The sequence below is a fragment of the Salmo salar genome, chromosome 10 (assembly GCF_965601325.2).
Source record: "Salmo salar chromosome 10, fSalSal1, whole genome shotgun sequence".
NCBI lineage: Eukaryota > Metazoa > Chordata > Actinopteri > Salmoniformes > Salmonidae > Salmo > Salmo salar.
In genome coordinates this window covers 45,985,642-46,002,500 of record NC_138300.1, presented here as the reverse complement: position 1 = coordinate 46,002,500, position 16,859 = coordinate 45,985,642, and the positions used below count along the sequence as shown (strand labels likewise).

At 42.1% G+C, this 16,859-nt stretch overlaps 1 protein-coding gene across 2 annotated transcripts in view; it reads right to left on the bottom strand.

Moving 5' to 3' along the window:
• Positions 1-16,859, bottom strand: part of jak1 (Janus kinase 1) — a 71,771-nt gene that overhangs the window by 28,223 nt on the left and 26,689 nt on the right. For both annotated transcript variants that reach the window (XR_014379037.1, XM_014123419.2), the window contains exons 5-11: positions 16,168-16,331; positions 15,594-15,939; positions 15,162-15,344; positions 13,881-14,038; positions 13,547-13,661; positions 12,115-12,313; positions 4,244-4,353 (exon numbers count right to left, since the gene is read on the bottom strand). Coding sequence is in view for 1 of the 2 variants with exons in the window: in XM_014123419.2 (XP_013978894.1) it covers positions 4,244-4,353; positions 12,115-12,313; positions 13,547-13,661; positions 13,881-14,038; positions 15,162-15,344; positions 15,594-15,939; positions 16,168-16,331 (1,275 nt within the window). In the remaining variant the exon portion in view is untranslated. The remainder of the gene's footprint in view (positions 1-4,243; positions 4,354-12,114; positions 12,314-13,546; positions 13,662-13,880; positions 14,039-15,161; positions 15,345-15,593; positions 15,940-16,167; positions 16,332-16,859) is intronic.

Genomic DNA, 16,859 nt, shown 5'->3' with positions numbered 1-16,859 from the left:
ATGTTTAAAGTTAGATAGGGAAATGTAAGTCTCCAGCTTCAGCGATTTTTGCAATTCGTTCCAGTCACTGGCAGCAGAGAACTGGAAGGCGGCCAAAGGAGGTCTTGGAATTTGGGGATGACCAGTGAAATATACCTGCTGGAGCGCGTGCTACGCGTGGGTGTTATTATCGTGACCAGTGAGCTGAGATAAGGCGGAGCTTTACCTAGCATAGACTTACAGATGACCTGGAGCCAGCCGACTAGAGCATACAGGTCGCAGTGGTGGGTGGTATAAGGCGCTTTGGTAACAAAACGGATGGCACTGTGATAGACTACATCCAATTTGCTGAGTAGAGTATTGGAAGCTATTTTGTAGATGACATCGCCGAAGTCGAGGATCGGTAGGATAGTCAGTTTTACTAGGGTAAGTTTGGCGGCGTGAGTGGAGGCTTTGTTGCGAAATAGAAAGCCGATTCTAGATTTGATTTTGGATTGGAGATGTTTGATATGAGTCTGGAGGAGAGTTTACAATCTAGCCAGACACCTAGGTATTTGTAGTTATCCATGTATTCAAGGTCAGAACCATCCAGAGGAGTGATACTAGTCGGGTGAGCGGGTGCGGTAAGCGAACGGTTGAAAAGCATCCATTTGGTTTTGCTAGCGTTTAAGAGCAGTTGGAGGCCACGGAAGGAGTGTTGTAAGGCATTGAAGCTCATTTGGAGGTTAGTTAACACAGTGTTCAAAGAGGGGCCAGAAGTATACAGAATGGTGTCGTCTGTGTAGAGGTGGATCAGGGAATCACCCGCAGCAAGAGCGACATCGTTGATATATACAGAGAAAAGAGTCGACCCGAGAATTGAACCCTGTGGTACCCCCATAGAGACTGCCAGAGGTCCGGACAACAGGCCCTCCGATTTGACACACTGAACTTTGTCTGCGAAGTAGTTGGTGAACCAGGCGAGGCAGTCATTTGAGAAACCAAGGCTATTGCGTCTGCCAATAAGAATACTGGGATTGACAGAGTCGAGAGCCTTGGCCAGGTCGATGAAGACGGCTGCACAGTACTGTCTTTTATCAATGGCGGTTATGATATCGTTTAGTACCTTGAGCGTGACTGAGGTGCACCCATGACCAGCTTGGAAACCGGATTGCACAGCGGAGAAGGTACGGTGGGATTCGAAATGGTCAGTGATCTGTTAATTTACTTGGCTTTCAAAGACTTTAGAAAGGTAGGGCAGGATGGATATAGGTCTATAACAGTTTGGGTCTAGTGTCACCCCCTTTGAAGAGGGGGATGACCGCGGCAGCTTTCCAATCTTTAGGGATCTCGGACGATACGAAAAAGAGGTTGAACAGACTGGTAATAGGGGTTGCAACAATGACGGCGGATAATTTTAGAAAGGGGGTCCAGATTGTCTAGCCCAGCTGATTTGTACGGGTCCAGGTTTTGCAGCTCTTTCAAAACATCTGCAAACTGTATTTGGGTGAAGGAGAAGCTGGGGAGACTCGAGCAAGTAGCTGCGGGGGGTGCAGAGCTGTTGGCCGGGGTTGGAGTAACCAGGAGGAAAGCATGGCCAGCCGTAGAGAAATGCTTATTGAAATTTTCGATTATCATGGATTTATCCGTGGTGACCGTGTTGCCTACCCTCAGTGCAGTGGGCAGCTGGGAGGAGGTGCTCTTGTTCTCCATGGACTTTACAGTGTCCCAAAACTTTTTGGAGTTAGAGCTACAGGATGCAAATTTCTGTTTGAAAAAGCTAGCCTTTGCTTTCCTGACTGACTGTGTGTATTGGTTCCGGACTTCCCTGAACAGTTGCATATCGCGGGGACTATTCGATGCTATTGCAGTCCACCACAGGATGTTTTTGTGCTGGTCAAGGGCAGTCAGGTCTGGAGTGAACCAAGGGCTATATCTGTTCTTAGTTCTACATTTTTTGAAAGGGGCATGCTTATTTAAGATGGTGGAGGAAGGAGGAAATTTCTTTTAAAAGAACGACCAGGCATCCTCGACTGACGGGATGAGGTCAATATCCTTCCAGGATACCCGGGCCAGGTTGATTAGAAAGGCCTGCTCGCAGAAGTGTTTTAGGGGGCATTTGACAGTGATGAGGGGTGGTCGTTTGACCGCGGACCCATAGCGGATGCAGGCAATGAGGCAGTGATCGCTGAGATCCTGATTGAAAACAGCAGAGGTGTATTTGGAGGGCAAGTTGGTCAGGATAATATCTATGAGGGTGCCCATGTTTACGGATTTAGGGTTGTACCTGGTGGTTTCCTTGATAATTTGTGTGAGATTGAGGGCATCTAGTTTAGATTGTAGGACTGCTGGGGTGTTAAGCATATCCCAGTTTAGGTCACCTAACAGAACGAACTCTGAAGACAGATAGGGGGCAATCAATTCACATATGGTGTCCAGGGCACAGCTGGGAGCTGAGGGGGATCTATAACAGGCGACAACAGTGAGAGACTTATTTCTGGAGAGATTCACTTTTAAAATTAGAATCTCAAACTATCTGGGCATAGACCTGGAAAGTATGACAGAACTTTGCAAGCTATCTCTGCAGTAGATTGCAACTCCTCTCCCTTTGGCAGTTCTATCTTGATGGAAAATGTTGTAGTTGGGTATGGAAATCTAAGCCAGGATTCAGACACGGCAAGGACATCAGGGTTGGCGGAGTGTGCTAAAGCAGTGAGTAAAACAAACTTAGGGAGGAGGCTGCTGATGTTAACATGCATGAAACCAAGGCTTTTTCGATTACAGAAGTCAACAAATGAGAGTGCCTGGGGACACGCAGGGCCTGGGTTAGCCTCCACATCACCCGAGGAACAGAGGAGGAGTAGGATGAGGGTACGGCTAAAGGCTATCAAAACTGGTCTTCTAGTGCGTTGGGGACAGAGAATAAAAGGAGTAGATTTCTGGGCATGGTAGAAAAGATTCAGGGCATAATGTGCAGACAGGGGTATAGTGGGGTGCGGGTACAGTGGAGGTAAGCCCAGGCACTGAGTGATGATAAGAGAGGTTGCATGTCTGGACACGCTGGTTATACTGGGTGAGGTCACCGCATGTGTGGGAGGTGGGACAAAGGAGGTATCTAAGGCATGTACAGTGGGACTAGGGGCTTCGTAGTAAACTAAAACAATGATAACAGTATACAGGGCATATTGACATTTGAGAGAGACATAAAGCGAGGCATAAAGCAATCACAGGTGTTGATTGGGAGAGCTAGCTAAGACAACAACGGGTAAGACAACAGCTAATCAGCTAAGACAACAACAACAGGTAAAATGGCGATGATAGGGCAGAGAGGGTTGGTTAACTACACACAGGGCCTGAGTTCGGGGCTAGGGCCGACAGATAAACAAAGGTAAACAAAGTGGAGTACCGTGATAAATGAACAGTCCAGCAGGCATCAGCTATGTAGCCAAGTGATCATAGGGTCCAGTATACAGGAATAGATGGAACAGGGAAGCCGCGGGGTAGTCGTTGCTACGCTAGCACGCGGGAGACACGGTGTTTGAAGTTAGCAGTCCGGGGTAAGTAGAAGAGTCTGCTCCGACCTCCAGCAAAGGCTGGATGAAGGCACAGCTGATGGAATTACGTCTGCGGACCAGTCGTGATGGTACGGCGGGGCGCCGTATCGACGAAGGGACCGGGCCAGATGGCGAAAGAGGTATTGTAGTTGTGGTAATTTTGTTTGCTAGCCGGGAGATGAGCCTGGCTCAGGGCTAGCTTCGGGGCTGGGTCACTCAGTGGCAGCTAGCTAGCTGTGATGATCAATGGTCCAGAGTTTAGGGCAGGAATCCAACATTGTAGTAGAGAAAAACAGTCCGAGCCTGGCAGGTATTATCCAGGCTAAAAAACGGCTGGTGCCTAAGCAGAGGGTAAAGGCCGCTAGCAGTGGCTAACAATGACTAAATAGCTAGTAGCTAATTAGCTGGCTAGCTGTTGATGAAAGTTTTGGCTATAAGGTCTAAAGAAATAGCGGATCCGTGTCACATTGAGTGAGGTGGGTTACTGGAAGGTATATTTAATTTAAAAAGGGAAAAAGAGATTGAAAAATATATTGGAATATATACAAAAAAGAAAAACGCAAAAAGTAAACGAGAGGACGACAAACCACATCTGCACTGCTACGCCATCTTGGGGGGAAAAAAGTGTGTGTGTTTAGCAGTGTGTGTGTGTGTGTAGAGTGTGTGTGCAGTGTGTGTGTGTGTAGAGGTGTGTGTGTGTCGCAGAAGTGTGTGTGTTTGTGATACAGCACCTGCATGATCTCCTCCTTGAGAATCCTGTGGAAGCTGAGTTGACTCTCCTGCAGGGTTGTCTGGGGGACCAGCACTCTGTCCTTAGTTACCACCAGCAGGTTGGACACCTCTGAAACACACACACACACACACACACACACACACACACACACACACACACACACACACACACACACACACACACACACACACACACACACACACACACACACACACACACACACACACCGTTGGCAGTGTAGCACACCAAAACCGCCATAAAAAAGCCAAACTACGGTTTGCAACTGCACATGGGAACAAAGATCGTACTTTTTGAAGAAATGTCCTCTGGTCTGATGAAACAAAAATAGAACTGTTTGGCCATAATGACCATGGTTATGTTTGGAGGAAAAAGGGGGATGCTTGCAAGCCGAAAAACACCATCCCAACCGTGAAGCACGGGGGTGGCAGCATCATGTTGTGGGGGTGCTTTGCTGCAGGAGGGACTGGTGCACTTCACAAAATGAATGGCATCATGAGGAGGAAAATTATGTGGATATGTTGAAGCAACATCTCAAGACATCAGTCAGGAAGTTAAAGCTTGGTCGCAAATGGGTCTTCCAAATGGACAATGACCCCAAGCATACTTCCAAAGTTGTGGCAAAATGGTTTAAGGACAACAAAGTCAAGATATTGAAGTGGCCATCACAAAGGCCTGACCTCAATCCTATAGAAAATATGTGGGCAGAACTGAAAAAGTGTGCGCGAGCAAGGAGGCCTACAAACCTGACTCAGTTACACCAGTTCTGTCAGGAGGAATGGGCCAAAATTCACCCAACTTATTGTGGGAAGCTTGTGGAAGGCTACCCAAAATGTTTGACCCAAGTTAAATAATTTAAAGGAAATGCTACCAAATACTAATTGAGTGCATGTAAACTTCTGACCCACTGGGAATGTGATGAAGAAATAAAATCTGAAGTAAATCATTCGCTCTACTATTATTCTGACATTTCACATTCTTAAAATAAAGTGGTGATCCTAACTGACCTAAGACAGGGAATTTATACTAGGATTAAAAGTCAGGAATTGTGAAAAACTGAATTTAAATGTATTTGGCTAAGGTGTATGTAAACTTCTGACTTCAACTGTATAGTGTGTGTAGCCACACCCGTTGCTGACAGGTATATAAAATTGAGCGCACAGCCATGCAATCTCCATAAACAAACATTGGTAGTAGAATGGCCTGACTGAAGAGCTCAGTGACTTTCAACATGATACAGTCATAGGATGTCACCTTTCCAACAAATCAGTTCGTCAAATTTCTGCCCTGCTAGAGCTGCCCCGATCAAGTGTTGTTATTGTGAAGTGGAAACGTCTCATAGCAACAACGGCTGAGCCCGCAAAGTGGCTTTTAAGAAATGATGAGGAGGCATTGCCTACTAATTGGTTAATGATGTCATTGGAAACACTTAATTTCCTCTATCTTTTTTTTAAATACAAAACATAGAAATGCTCCATGACACATACAGAACCAGTCAAATGTTTGGTCACACCTATTCATTTAAGGGTTTTTCATTATTTTACTATTTTCTACATTGTAGAATAATAGTGAAGACATCAAATCTATGAAATAACACATATGGAATCATGTAGTAACCAAAAAAAAGTGTTAAAACAAAGCTAAATATATATGAGATTCTTCAAAGTAGCCACCCTTTGCCTTAATGACAGCTTTGCAGACTCTTGGCATTCTAGCAACCAGCTTCACCTGGAATGGTTTGTTGGCTACATTTCCTTCACTCTGCAGTCCAACTCATCCCAAACCATCTCAATTGGGTTGAGGTCGGGTGATTGTGGAGGCCAGGTCATCTGATGCAGCACTCCATCACTCTCCTTCTTGGTCAAATTGCTCTTCCTCAGCCTGGAGGTGTGTTGGGTCATTGTCCTGTTGAAAAACAAATGATAGCCCCACTAAGCGCAATTGTGTATCGCTGCAGAATGCTGTGGTAGCCATGCTGGTTAAGTGTGCCTTGAATTTTAAATAAATCACTGACAGTGTCACTAGAAAAGCACCCACATACCTCCTCCTTCATGCTTCACAGTGGGAACCACACATGCAGAGATCATCCGTTCACCTACTCTGCGTCTCACAAAGAGAATGCGGTTGGAACCAAAAATCTCAAATTTGGACTAATCAGACCAAAGACAGATTTCCATCGGTCTAATGTCCATTGCTGGTGTTTCTTGGCCCAAGCAAGTTTCTTCTTCTTATTGGTGTCCTTTAGTAGTGGTTTCTTTGCAGCAATTTGACCATGAAGGCCTGATTCACGCAGTCTCCTCTGAACAGCTGATGTTGAGATGTGTCTGTTACTTGAATTCTGTGAAGCATTTATTTGGGCTGCAATTTCTGAGGCTGATAACTCTAATGAACTTATCCTCTGGCAGTCCTCATGAGAGCCAGTTTCATCATAGCGCTTGATGGTTTTTGCGACTGCACTTGAAGATACTTACAAAGTTCTTAACATTTTCCAGATTGACTGACCTTCATGTCTTAAAGTAATGATGGACTGTCATTTCTCTTTGCTTATTTTAGCTGTTCTTGCCATAATATGGACTTGGTCTTTTACCAAATAGGGCTAGGGCTATCTTCTGTATACCATCCCTACCTTGTCACAACACAACTGATTGGCTCAAACACATTAAGAAGGAAATAAATTCCACAAATTAACTTTGAACAAGGCACACCTGTTAATTGAAATGCATTCCAGGTGACTACCTCATGAAGCTAGTTGAGAGAATGCCAAGAGTGTGCAAAGCTGTCATCAAGGCAAAGGGTGGCTACTTTGAAGAATCTCAAATATATTTTCATTTCTTTAACACTTTTTTGGTTACTACATGATTCCATATGTGTTATTTCATAGTTTTGATGTCTTCACTATCATTCTACAATGTAGAAAACAGTACAAATAAAGAAAAACCCTTGAATGAGTAGGTGCGTCCAAACTTTTGAATGCTACTGTATGTTGATGTTGGGGTGATGCTAGAGATGATGAATATGTAGTTGAAAAAAATAGAAATGTTTTCGGCTTGAAAACAACAAGTGTGTCTGCTTGCATAAGCAAAATGGGTGTGTATATGCGAGTAGTACACATGAGTATATGCACGTTGGTGTGTGTGTGGAGTTTGAACGCCCCCACAATATGTGGCTGGGTGAAGAAGAGGAAGTGATGTTCTGACAATACGAACTCTCTGTGGTTGACAACACACACACACAAATTTGTTTTACTATCCTTGTGGGGACCAAACAATTGACTCCCATTCAAAATCCTAACCCCAACCTTAATTCTAACCCTAACCCGAATTCTAACCCTAACCACTAAGCCTAAAATAGCCTTTTTCCTTGTGGGGACTGGCGAAATGTTCGCATGTGTGTGATTATTTATTATATATAAAAATGTGCGCAGACACACACACACAAACATAAAAACTAGGGGTGTAACAGTTCACAAAACCCACAGTACAGTACGTATTGCAGTTTTGGTGTCACGGTTCGTTTCGGTACAGCGGGAAAATGAAATGTAATTTACAATGTTCAGCATTCACAATGTTCCTTGCATTGTCTGTTCTGACTGGATTGTTATGTTGGGCATCTCAAGTTTCCACTCTGATGCTGCGTTTATAACCATGTGGGAGGTGGGAATTTAAATACCAGTTGGATCCAATCATGTGATTTGAACTTGTTGAGAAATGCTAATTGGCTAACGGCCAACAAGCTGTGTCAACCAGAAATTAAAAGTATTATGCTTGTAAACAAATTAAAAACCACATTAATAGATTGCCAAGAAAAAGCTACACTAAGGAATTAAGGCAGCCAAACAGAGGTACAAAGTCAGACAAGAGCAGCAGTTCTCCAGCAACGACTGCGTGTCTGTCTAGAAAGGGGCGGCAGGCTGCTTGAATGCAGAGGGGAGACGATGTTGTGTTCTTTTTTTTGTTGCATTTCTGTCTTACTACGGTATACTGGGGTGATGTCGGTGCAAATGTGTCAACAATTTTGAGGTGTTGGCAACTGCATAGGCTATTCTCGTTGACCATGGTGATATACTGTTAATGTTTTATCCACAACTCTCTGTCCATCGCCATTGTAATCTACTGGGAAGCTGGGATTCTCCATCCATAAATCTACTGGGATTCTCCATCATTAAACAATGATGGAGAATCCTCCCTCCTGGTTTATCGACCCCGCCACTCACCGTCGTACATAACTATTTTCAAGCTGTGCTTTTTTGAGAGGCAGCTGGGAATGCCCAAATTAACATTCAAATTTTGATTGCAACATGCGCAAAAGCTCTACTTGTTTTTTTTTTAAAAGCACACGCTCTACTTGTTTTTCAAAAAAAGCACACGCTCTACTTGTTTTTCAAAAAAAGCACACGCTCTACTTGTTTTTCAAAAAAAAGCAAACGCTCTACTTGTTTTTCAAAAAAAAGCACACGCTCTACTTGTTTTTCAAAAAGAGCACACGCTCTACTTGTTTGCACACGCTCTACTTGTTTTTCCAAAAAAAGCACACGCTCTACTTGTTTTTCCAAAAAAAGCACACGCTCTACTTGTTTTTCCAAAAAAAGCACACGCTCTACTTGTTTTTCCAAAAAAAGCACACGCTCTACTTGTTTTTCCAAAAAAAGCACACGCTCTACTTGTTTTTCCAAAAAAAGCACACGCTCTAATTGTTTTATAAAAAAAGCACACGCTCTACTTGTTTTTCCAAAAAAGCACACGCTCTACTTGTTTTTCCAAAAAAGCACACGCTCTACTTGTTTTTCCAAAAAAAGCACACACTCTACTTGTTTGCACAAGCTCTACTTGTTTTTCCCAAAAAAGCACACGCTCTACTTGTTTTTCCCAAAAAAGCACACGCTCTACTTGTTTTCCAAAAAAAGCACACGCTCTAGTCGTCGTTTAAAAAAAAAGCACAAGCTCTAGTCGTCGTTTAAAAAAAAGCACAAGCTCTAGTCGTCGTTTTAAAAAAAAGCACAAGCTCTAGTCGTCGTTTTAAAAAAAGCATAAGCTCTAGTCGTTGTTTTTTTTAAAAAAAGCATAAGCTCTAGTCGTTGTTTTTTTAAAAAAAGCATAAGTTCTAGTTGTTGTTTTAAAAAAAAGCATAAGCTCTAGTCGTTGTTTTTTTTTAAAAAGCATAAGCTCTAGTCGTTGTTTTTTTTAAAAAAGCATAAGCTCTAGTCGTTGTTTTTTAAAAAAAGCATAAGTTCTAGTTGTTGTTTTAAAAAAGCATAAGTTCTAGTTGTTGTTTTAAAAAAGCATAAGTTCTAGTTGTTGTTTTAAAAAAAAGCATAAGCTCTAGTCGTTGTTTTTTTTAAAAAGCATAAGTTCTAGTTGTTGTTTTAAAAAAAGCATAAGTTCTAGTTGTTGTTTTAAAAAAAAGCATAAGCTCTAGTTGTTGTTTAAAAAAAAGCATAAGCTCTAGTTGTTGTTTTAAAAAAAGCATAAGCTCTAGTTGTTGTTTTAAAAAAAGCATAAGCTCTAGTTGTTGTTTAAAAAAAAGCATAAGCTCTAGTTGTTGTTTTAAAAAAAGCATAAGCTCTAGTTGTTGTTTTAAAAAAAGCATAAGCTCTAGTTGTTGTTAAAAAAAAGCATAAGCTCTAGTTGTTGTTTAAAAAAAAGCATAAGTTCTAGTTGTTGTTTTAAAAAAAGCATAAGCTCTAGTTGTTTTCAAAAAAGCATAAGCTCTAGTTGTTTTAAAAAAAAAGCATAAGCTCTAGTTGTTTTAAAAAAGAATAAGCTCTAGTTGTTGTTTTTTTAAAGCATAAACTCTAGTTGTTTTCAAAAAAGCATAAGCTCTAGTTGTTATCAAAAAAGCATAAGCTCTAGTTGTTATCCAAAAAGCATAAGCTCTAGTTGTTTTCAAAAAGAATAAGCTCTAGTTGTTTTCAAAAAAGCATAAGCTCTAGTTGTTTTCAAAAAAGCATAAGCTCTAGTTGTTTTCAAAAAAGCATAAGCTCTAGTTGTTTTCAAAAAAGCATAAGCTCTAGTTGTTTTTAAAAAAGCATAAGCTCTAGTTGTTTTCAAAAAAGCATAAGCTCTAGTTGTTTTCAAAAAAGCATAAGCTCTAGTTGTTTTCAAAAAAGCATAAGCTCTAGTTGTTTTCAAAAAAGCATAAGCTCTAGTTGTTTTCAAAAAAGCATAAGCTCTAGTTGTTTTCAAAAAAGCATAAGCTCTAGTTGTTTAAAAAAAAGCATAAGCTCTAGTTGTTTAAAAAAAGGATAAGCTCTAGTTGTTTTTCAGCTCAGATTTACTCAAAAGGCTTAGGCCTATAAAGCAGCATAGGCATAGCATATAGGGCCAGTGTTTTTCTTTAGTAAATATACTATTATGCATTCATTCACAGTGCAGACCGAACCGAGGTCCCCGTACCGAACACCCCTACCATAAAAACACAAATGATGCTCCACCCTTGTGATGGGCCCCTCATAGCAGGTAACCCACTCACACTGTAAACAGAGGAGAGCTGTGCGTGTGGAAACCACAGTACTACACCGTCTTCCTTCTCCTGATGCGTGCGCACACACACAACACACACAGAGAGAGAGAGGATAAACAAGACAGGGTGCTTACAGACACAGTACATGCACACACACACACGATTGCAAAAACACCCACATATAGATACTGTCCCTCTCGCTCACCGAAAAGCACACACACAGTACACAGCAAAATAATGAAAACATTTGACAAGTTCATAACCAAAAAAAACAGGCATTTAGAATGCAAGATTAAACATGTTAGTCATCTATTTCCAGTCAGTTTCCAACCAGGAGAACACCTATCTCTCCTAAGTGTTCAGATTTTACTTTCCTATCATCTTGTTTAGAGTGCATTTAGTCATTCGATTTTGATGTGACTTTCCATGCCTTTTATTTAGATCAGTGTTAGGAATGTCTGTCAACTAAACAGGACATTTGATTCAATAAATCTTTTAAAATGTTTGTTAATCAACTGTGTTGAGTTCATTTCTGTTATCATATTTCCCAGCATGTTTTGCTGCAGGTAGATTTTTACAATAGTTTGTTTTAATATCTATGTTTCCTCATGCACATTGATTGATTTCAATCTTATACTATACAAAGATAATTTAGAACAATGTAAGTTATTTATCTAAAGTAAAATATTAATTGAAACACATTCCCTTATTGAATGCAACAACCATGTATATCACTAACAAACACAGTCATGGGTGGGTATCTCTCACATTCACTCAAAAGGCACGCTGGGAAGTATGCAAATACAGCTTTACACCCTACAGTGTTAAAACAACACCCCCAGTGTTAGTGTTTGAAACCTAAACGCCTTGTACTGAATAATTGTGCTCATGTGTTTAAAAAGTGTTTCAGCGAATAAACATGTTTACAATCTAAACACTTTGACACATTTTCACTGAAATTCTAAATGCCTCGATGCGTTTAAAAAGTGTTACAGAAAAGTGTTTAGTTATGTGTTCAGATCCTAAACACTTGGGTTTTACAGTGAACAGATACAACAACACATAGCCACATCCACACACGGTTGCACACAGCTACAAAACAGAGTTGAGGTATTGAGAGGGTTAAGCGAGTGGTAACCATGGTGAGGCAGTGTCGCTAAGAGAAACTAGAACTCATGGTGTAAACAGGCTTTAAAAGGAACATCCTTTCAGCAGATCAGAGCCAAATCACACTAAGGGTTTAGGGCAATGTGTGTGTTTGACACGTATACAAAAGACATTCTGAGGGACTGCAACAAAAATACTAAAAACTGAAGTGAAAGTTTCATACTGACCAAGGTGTGTGTACGTATGTGTACTTGTGTGTGTCTGTGTGTGTCTCTCTCCCCCTACCTCTGGGCTGTGGGGGGCAGCAGCGGCTGAGTTGGAAGCGGAGGTTGTCCGTACGGAGGTTCTGTCCAGACAGGTGGTCTAGCAGCTCTCTGAGAGATGACCTGTAGGTCTCTGTCCCATACAGACGAAAACCCTCTGAACCCACCTCGATCTGGAAGTTCTTATACTGACGCACCTGTCTCGACTCACACAGATCCAACTGAAGACAGAGGGGGGAGAGACATAGGGAGAGGTGAGTGGTCAGTTTGGGGGAATCAAAAGAGAGGAGAAGAAAAGAAGAGGGAGAGAGGGAGTGAAAGATGTTACAACAACCACAAGAGTTCAGCTGGTAGTGAAAGATGTTACAACAACTGTCAACAAAAGGCTAATAGATACTTTGAACAAAGCTAGCAGGTCTTTTAAGTCAGTTTTCACTACTATGTTTAGATTAGACCCGAGTTAGCTGGATAAAACAAACTGTCCACTGGAACACCACATCCCAATCAGCCTGTACATTAAGTCACATGCTATTGACTGGAACTGAATTAATTTAATTGAGAATGGATGCCTCAAACAAGAACACACACACACACATACATACATACATACTCTCTCTCTCGTGCGCGCGCGCACACACACACTTGGAGCCTGTTTGACCATGTGTTGTGCACGCATGTGAGGCTGCTCAGTCAGAGTGTTGACACTGAACAACAGTGTTTACTAATGTAGGTCATCTTACCATGATGATGTGATACAGACACCAGACCAGACCACCAGGCTCTGCTCAAAATCGACTCTGGTGTGTCACCTGGTATGTGCTTGTTTTGACAGTAACCACACATTGTCTGAAAAGGACTTTAATTGCTCTTCTATCAAAGTCATGGTTATCAGTACTCTTTATCAGACAATAACGAAACAGTTAGACAATGAGCAGTGTGTGTGTGTGTGTGTGTGTGTGTGTGTCATATTTTAGCATCATCTGTGTTATATCTGTTCTTAGTCACTTCCTTGTGTAATGATGTCTGAACTGTGAACTTTGGCCTTTTATCTGACTTCTCCACTTGTTCCACCTCGCCCACTTCAGTCATTTCCACCCCACTCTCCCTGCCTACAGAAATACATGCAGAAACACTGATCGTGTTCTCAGTAGGGCTGTGACGATATCAGTATCGCAATATGTTTTCCATGGCATAAAATGAAAACACAAAGCAGACCAAACTCTTTGGTCCATTAAAAACCTGCTGTATGTTAAATATTGTGTGCTATAGGTTAGAAAATAAATACATTTGACTCTGGAAGACAACATAATGATGCTTGTTTCCAACATTAGAGCCATTTTGCTAAGGAAGTTAAATCAGCTTATTTTTTATTTCCTTGCCACAATACTAACGAGTATCGCGATACTGGTATCATCCCGGACCTAGTTCTCAGAGTGTGTATGTGTGTGTGTTACCTCGCTGCAGACCACGGTCATGATGATGTAATGGTAGTCAGTACAGGACCAGCGCAGGACGTAGGTTCCCTCCTCGTTGCCCTCCTGACGAAGCTTCTGGTTGGCATACTCTGTACTGCAGGACGAACAAACAGAACCAATGGTCAAAAACACAAAACTCAACGCTAGATTAAGAGAAATTAAACAGATAGAGGTGATGGAAGATAAAAATGGGTATGAAGAGAGAGAACAAAAGCCAGAAAGAGATAGACAGAAAGAGAGAAACAGTCAGAGAGAAAGCGAGCTAGAGAAAAAGAAACAGACACACACAGAGAGAGAGTGTCTGAGTACTGACCAGATAGGTCCATGACAGCAGTTCTGTAGGTTCTGCACCACAGAGGAAGGGGCAACCTCTGTACACAGGTAGTGGTGGGCATCTACCGTTAGACGGAAGTACCCATCCACCAGGGCAGCGAACGCCAACGCCTCTCCTTTAAACTCCAGCTGCACCTCCTGTGGGACAATAGGAGAATTAATCAATAGTAAGAAATACTTTATAAATCAATACATTTGATCATTTTTTCTTTATTTAGATCCCCATTAGCTGTTGCCTTTAGTCTGTGTTCCAAAACACTGCACTAGTTTCCTTTCTTGTGTCCATTCCTTAGTGTCCTGGGCCTGTATCAACAAAGCATTTCACAGTAGAAACTGGTCGATAATCTAATCACATTATTTGTCCCTTAGCTATGTTGGCTGGCTGTTAGGCCCGGTGACATATGAACTCTGTCTGACTGGAGCTAAGACGGTACAGTAGAGACAACGTTCATTAATCACTCATTAATATGCTACTGTCACTGCTTAATCTAGTACCGTAAATTCCGGACTATAAACCGCAACTTTTTTCCCAGCTTTGAACCTCGCGGCTTAAACAATGACGCGGCTAATATATGGATTTTTCCCCCTTTCAATTTTATTTTCTCCAAAAAAACACAATCTGTGACGTGCTCAGTTTTTTGGCGGCATGAACCTTTCATTAGACCAATGAAATTGCAGAACGGGTCAAACAACTTTTTTGTTTACTGTTTAGATTAAATCGAGCGCTCTCAAACTTCCCATCATTCTGATTACAGTAGTCATTTTGTCACCCTCATCATGGCAAAGACACAGAGAAATGCATATGATGCAGCTTTCAAGTTGAAGGCGATTGATCTGGCTGTTGGAAAAGGAAATAGAGCTGCTGCACGGGAGCTTGGTCTTAATGAGTCGATGATAAGATGTTGGAAACAGCAGCGTGAGGAATTGACTCAGTGCAAAAAGACAACTAAAGCTTACTGCTAATTATTTTTTGTTGTTGTTACAAGCCGTGTTTCGTTAAAGCCTATTTATTTTTGTTACAAGCCGTGTTTCGTTAAAGCCTATTTATTTTTGTTACAAGCCGTGTTTCGTTAAAGCCTGTGTAAAGTTAATTTGTTTCAATGTACCGGTAGGCACCTGCGGCTTATAGACATTTATGTTCAAAATAATCTTTTTTTTTTTTTTTTTCAGTGGGTGCGGCTTATATTCAGGTGCGCTTAATAGTCTGGAAATTACGGTAATCCGAGCTCAGGTAGGGTTTGGAGAGATGTGTGTGTCTCACCATCTTCTTGTTATCCTGTCTGAAGATGGTGACAGTGGACTCTTTGATGACAATGTGTGTGATCTCGTGGAAGTCACAGAATGTCACCCAGCCGTCGCTGGTGTCTTTCTTCTTGGGCTTGGTCTGTTTACCCTCAAACTTGTTCTTTTTGGACTTGTTCTTCTCTTTCAGGATCAAGGTATTCTATTGCCAATGAAAGAAAAAATACATTGTCAAGAGATTTCTCTTAGATGAGCTTCAAAATACATTCAGATACTTCATCAGTACCTTTGAAATTCACTCCAACTTCAGAGATAATATAGTGTTTCTCAAGCCAACTCAAAATCCCACCCACAAAAATAAAACATTTAAAAATCTCCAAACATCTCACACCAACTCAACTCAAATCCCACACATCCTCCTTAACATAAAAAAGGACCCAGTACCACTCACATTAGGGGGCTTCCTCCTGTATGATATCCCTGTGGTGCCAGTAACCTGGACCTCCATGGCCAGGGAAGACTCAGGCCCGTCGCTCAGCCCCCCATTGGTCTCCACCTCTTGGGTAACTACCAGGGCCCTGGGCTCCAGCATCTCCCTCCCCAGGCCCCGGGTCAGGCTTTCCAGGGTGGACAGGTACTTGATCTTCAGGTCGTAGAGTGTGATGTTACTGTCCTGAACAGTGCGACTGTTGAACTCATTCAGGAAGTTCTTGAAGACGTTGTTGATGCGGAGCCGGGTGAGAATGTTCCGCTGTTTGATTTGCCTGTTCAGTTTCTCCGGGATGAAACGCTTGTAGCTAGAGAGAGAGGGAGTAGCGATGGAAAGAGAGGGAGCAGAGAGGGAGCAGAGAGGGAGAAGAGAGGGAGCAGAGATGGAGCAGAGATGGAGCAGAGATGGAGGCAGTGGAGGAATTAGGGACATTGTCATTCCTTTCCATTTGTGAAATATGTGTGTAGAGATTAGAGTATATCTGTGTGTGTGTCTATGTTGTGTGTTAGTGTGTGTATATTGTGTACATCTCTACCTGATCTCATTGGAGGCAGTAGACAGGGGAATCTCTCTGGTCATAGCATAGTGAGTGATGGCCAGTACAGCCATGCCCAGGCACTCATTCTCTATCTCATGCTGCTCTGCCTCACTCTGGGGGCAACGAACCACAGCCAGACCCTTCTGGAAATCATTCTGGCCCTGGAAACACACCCACACACGATTGGCTGACTAATGTTCCAATGAAATTAAGAGTAGTGAATCATATCCAAGACCTTTATATCAAGCTGTCCAAAAATGTCCAAAGACTTCAGCCACCCAAGACAAAGACTGTTCACTCTGCTACCATCCGGCAAACAGTACCGGAGCATCGGCTCTCGGACCAACAGGCTCCGAGACAGCTTCTAGCCCCAAGCCATACGACTTCTAAATAGTTAATTAAATGGTTACACGGACTACCGGCATTGACTCTATGCACACTCACAAGACTATATATACACACACATTCACTCATACACATTACACTCTCACACAAAACCCCCACACATACGCTGTTGCTACTCTTTATCCTTACTCTTATTATTTATCCTGATGCCTTGTCACTTTACCCTGTCTTTATGTACATATCTATCTCATTATCTATCCTGATGCCTTGTCACTTTACCCTGTCTTTATGTACATATCTATCTCATTATCTATCCTGATGCCTTGTCACTTTACCCTGTCTTT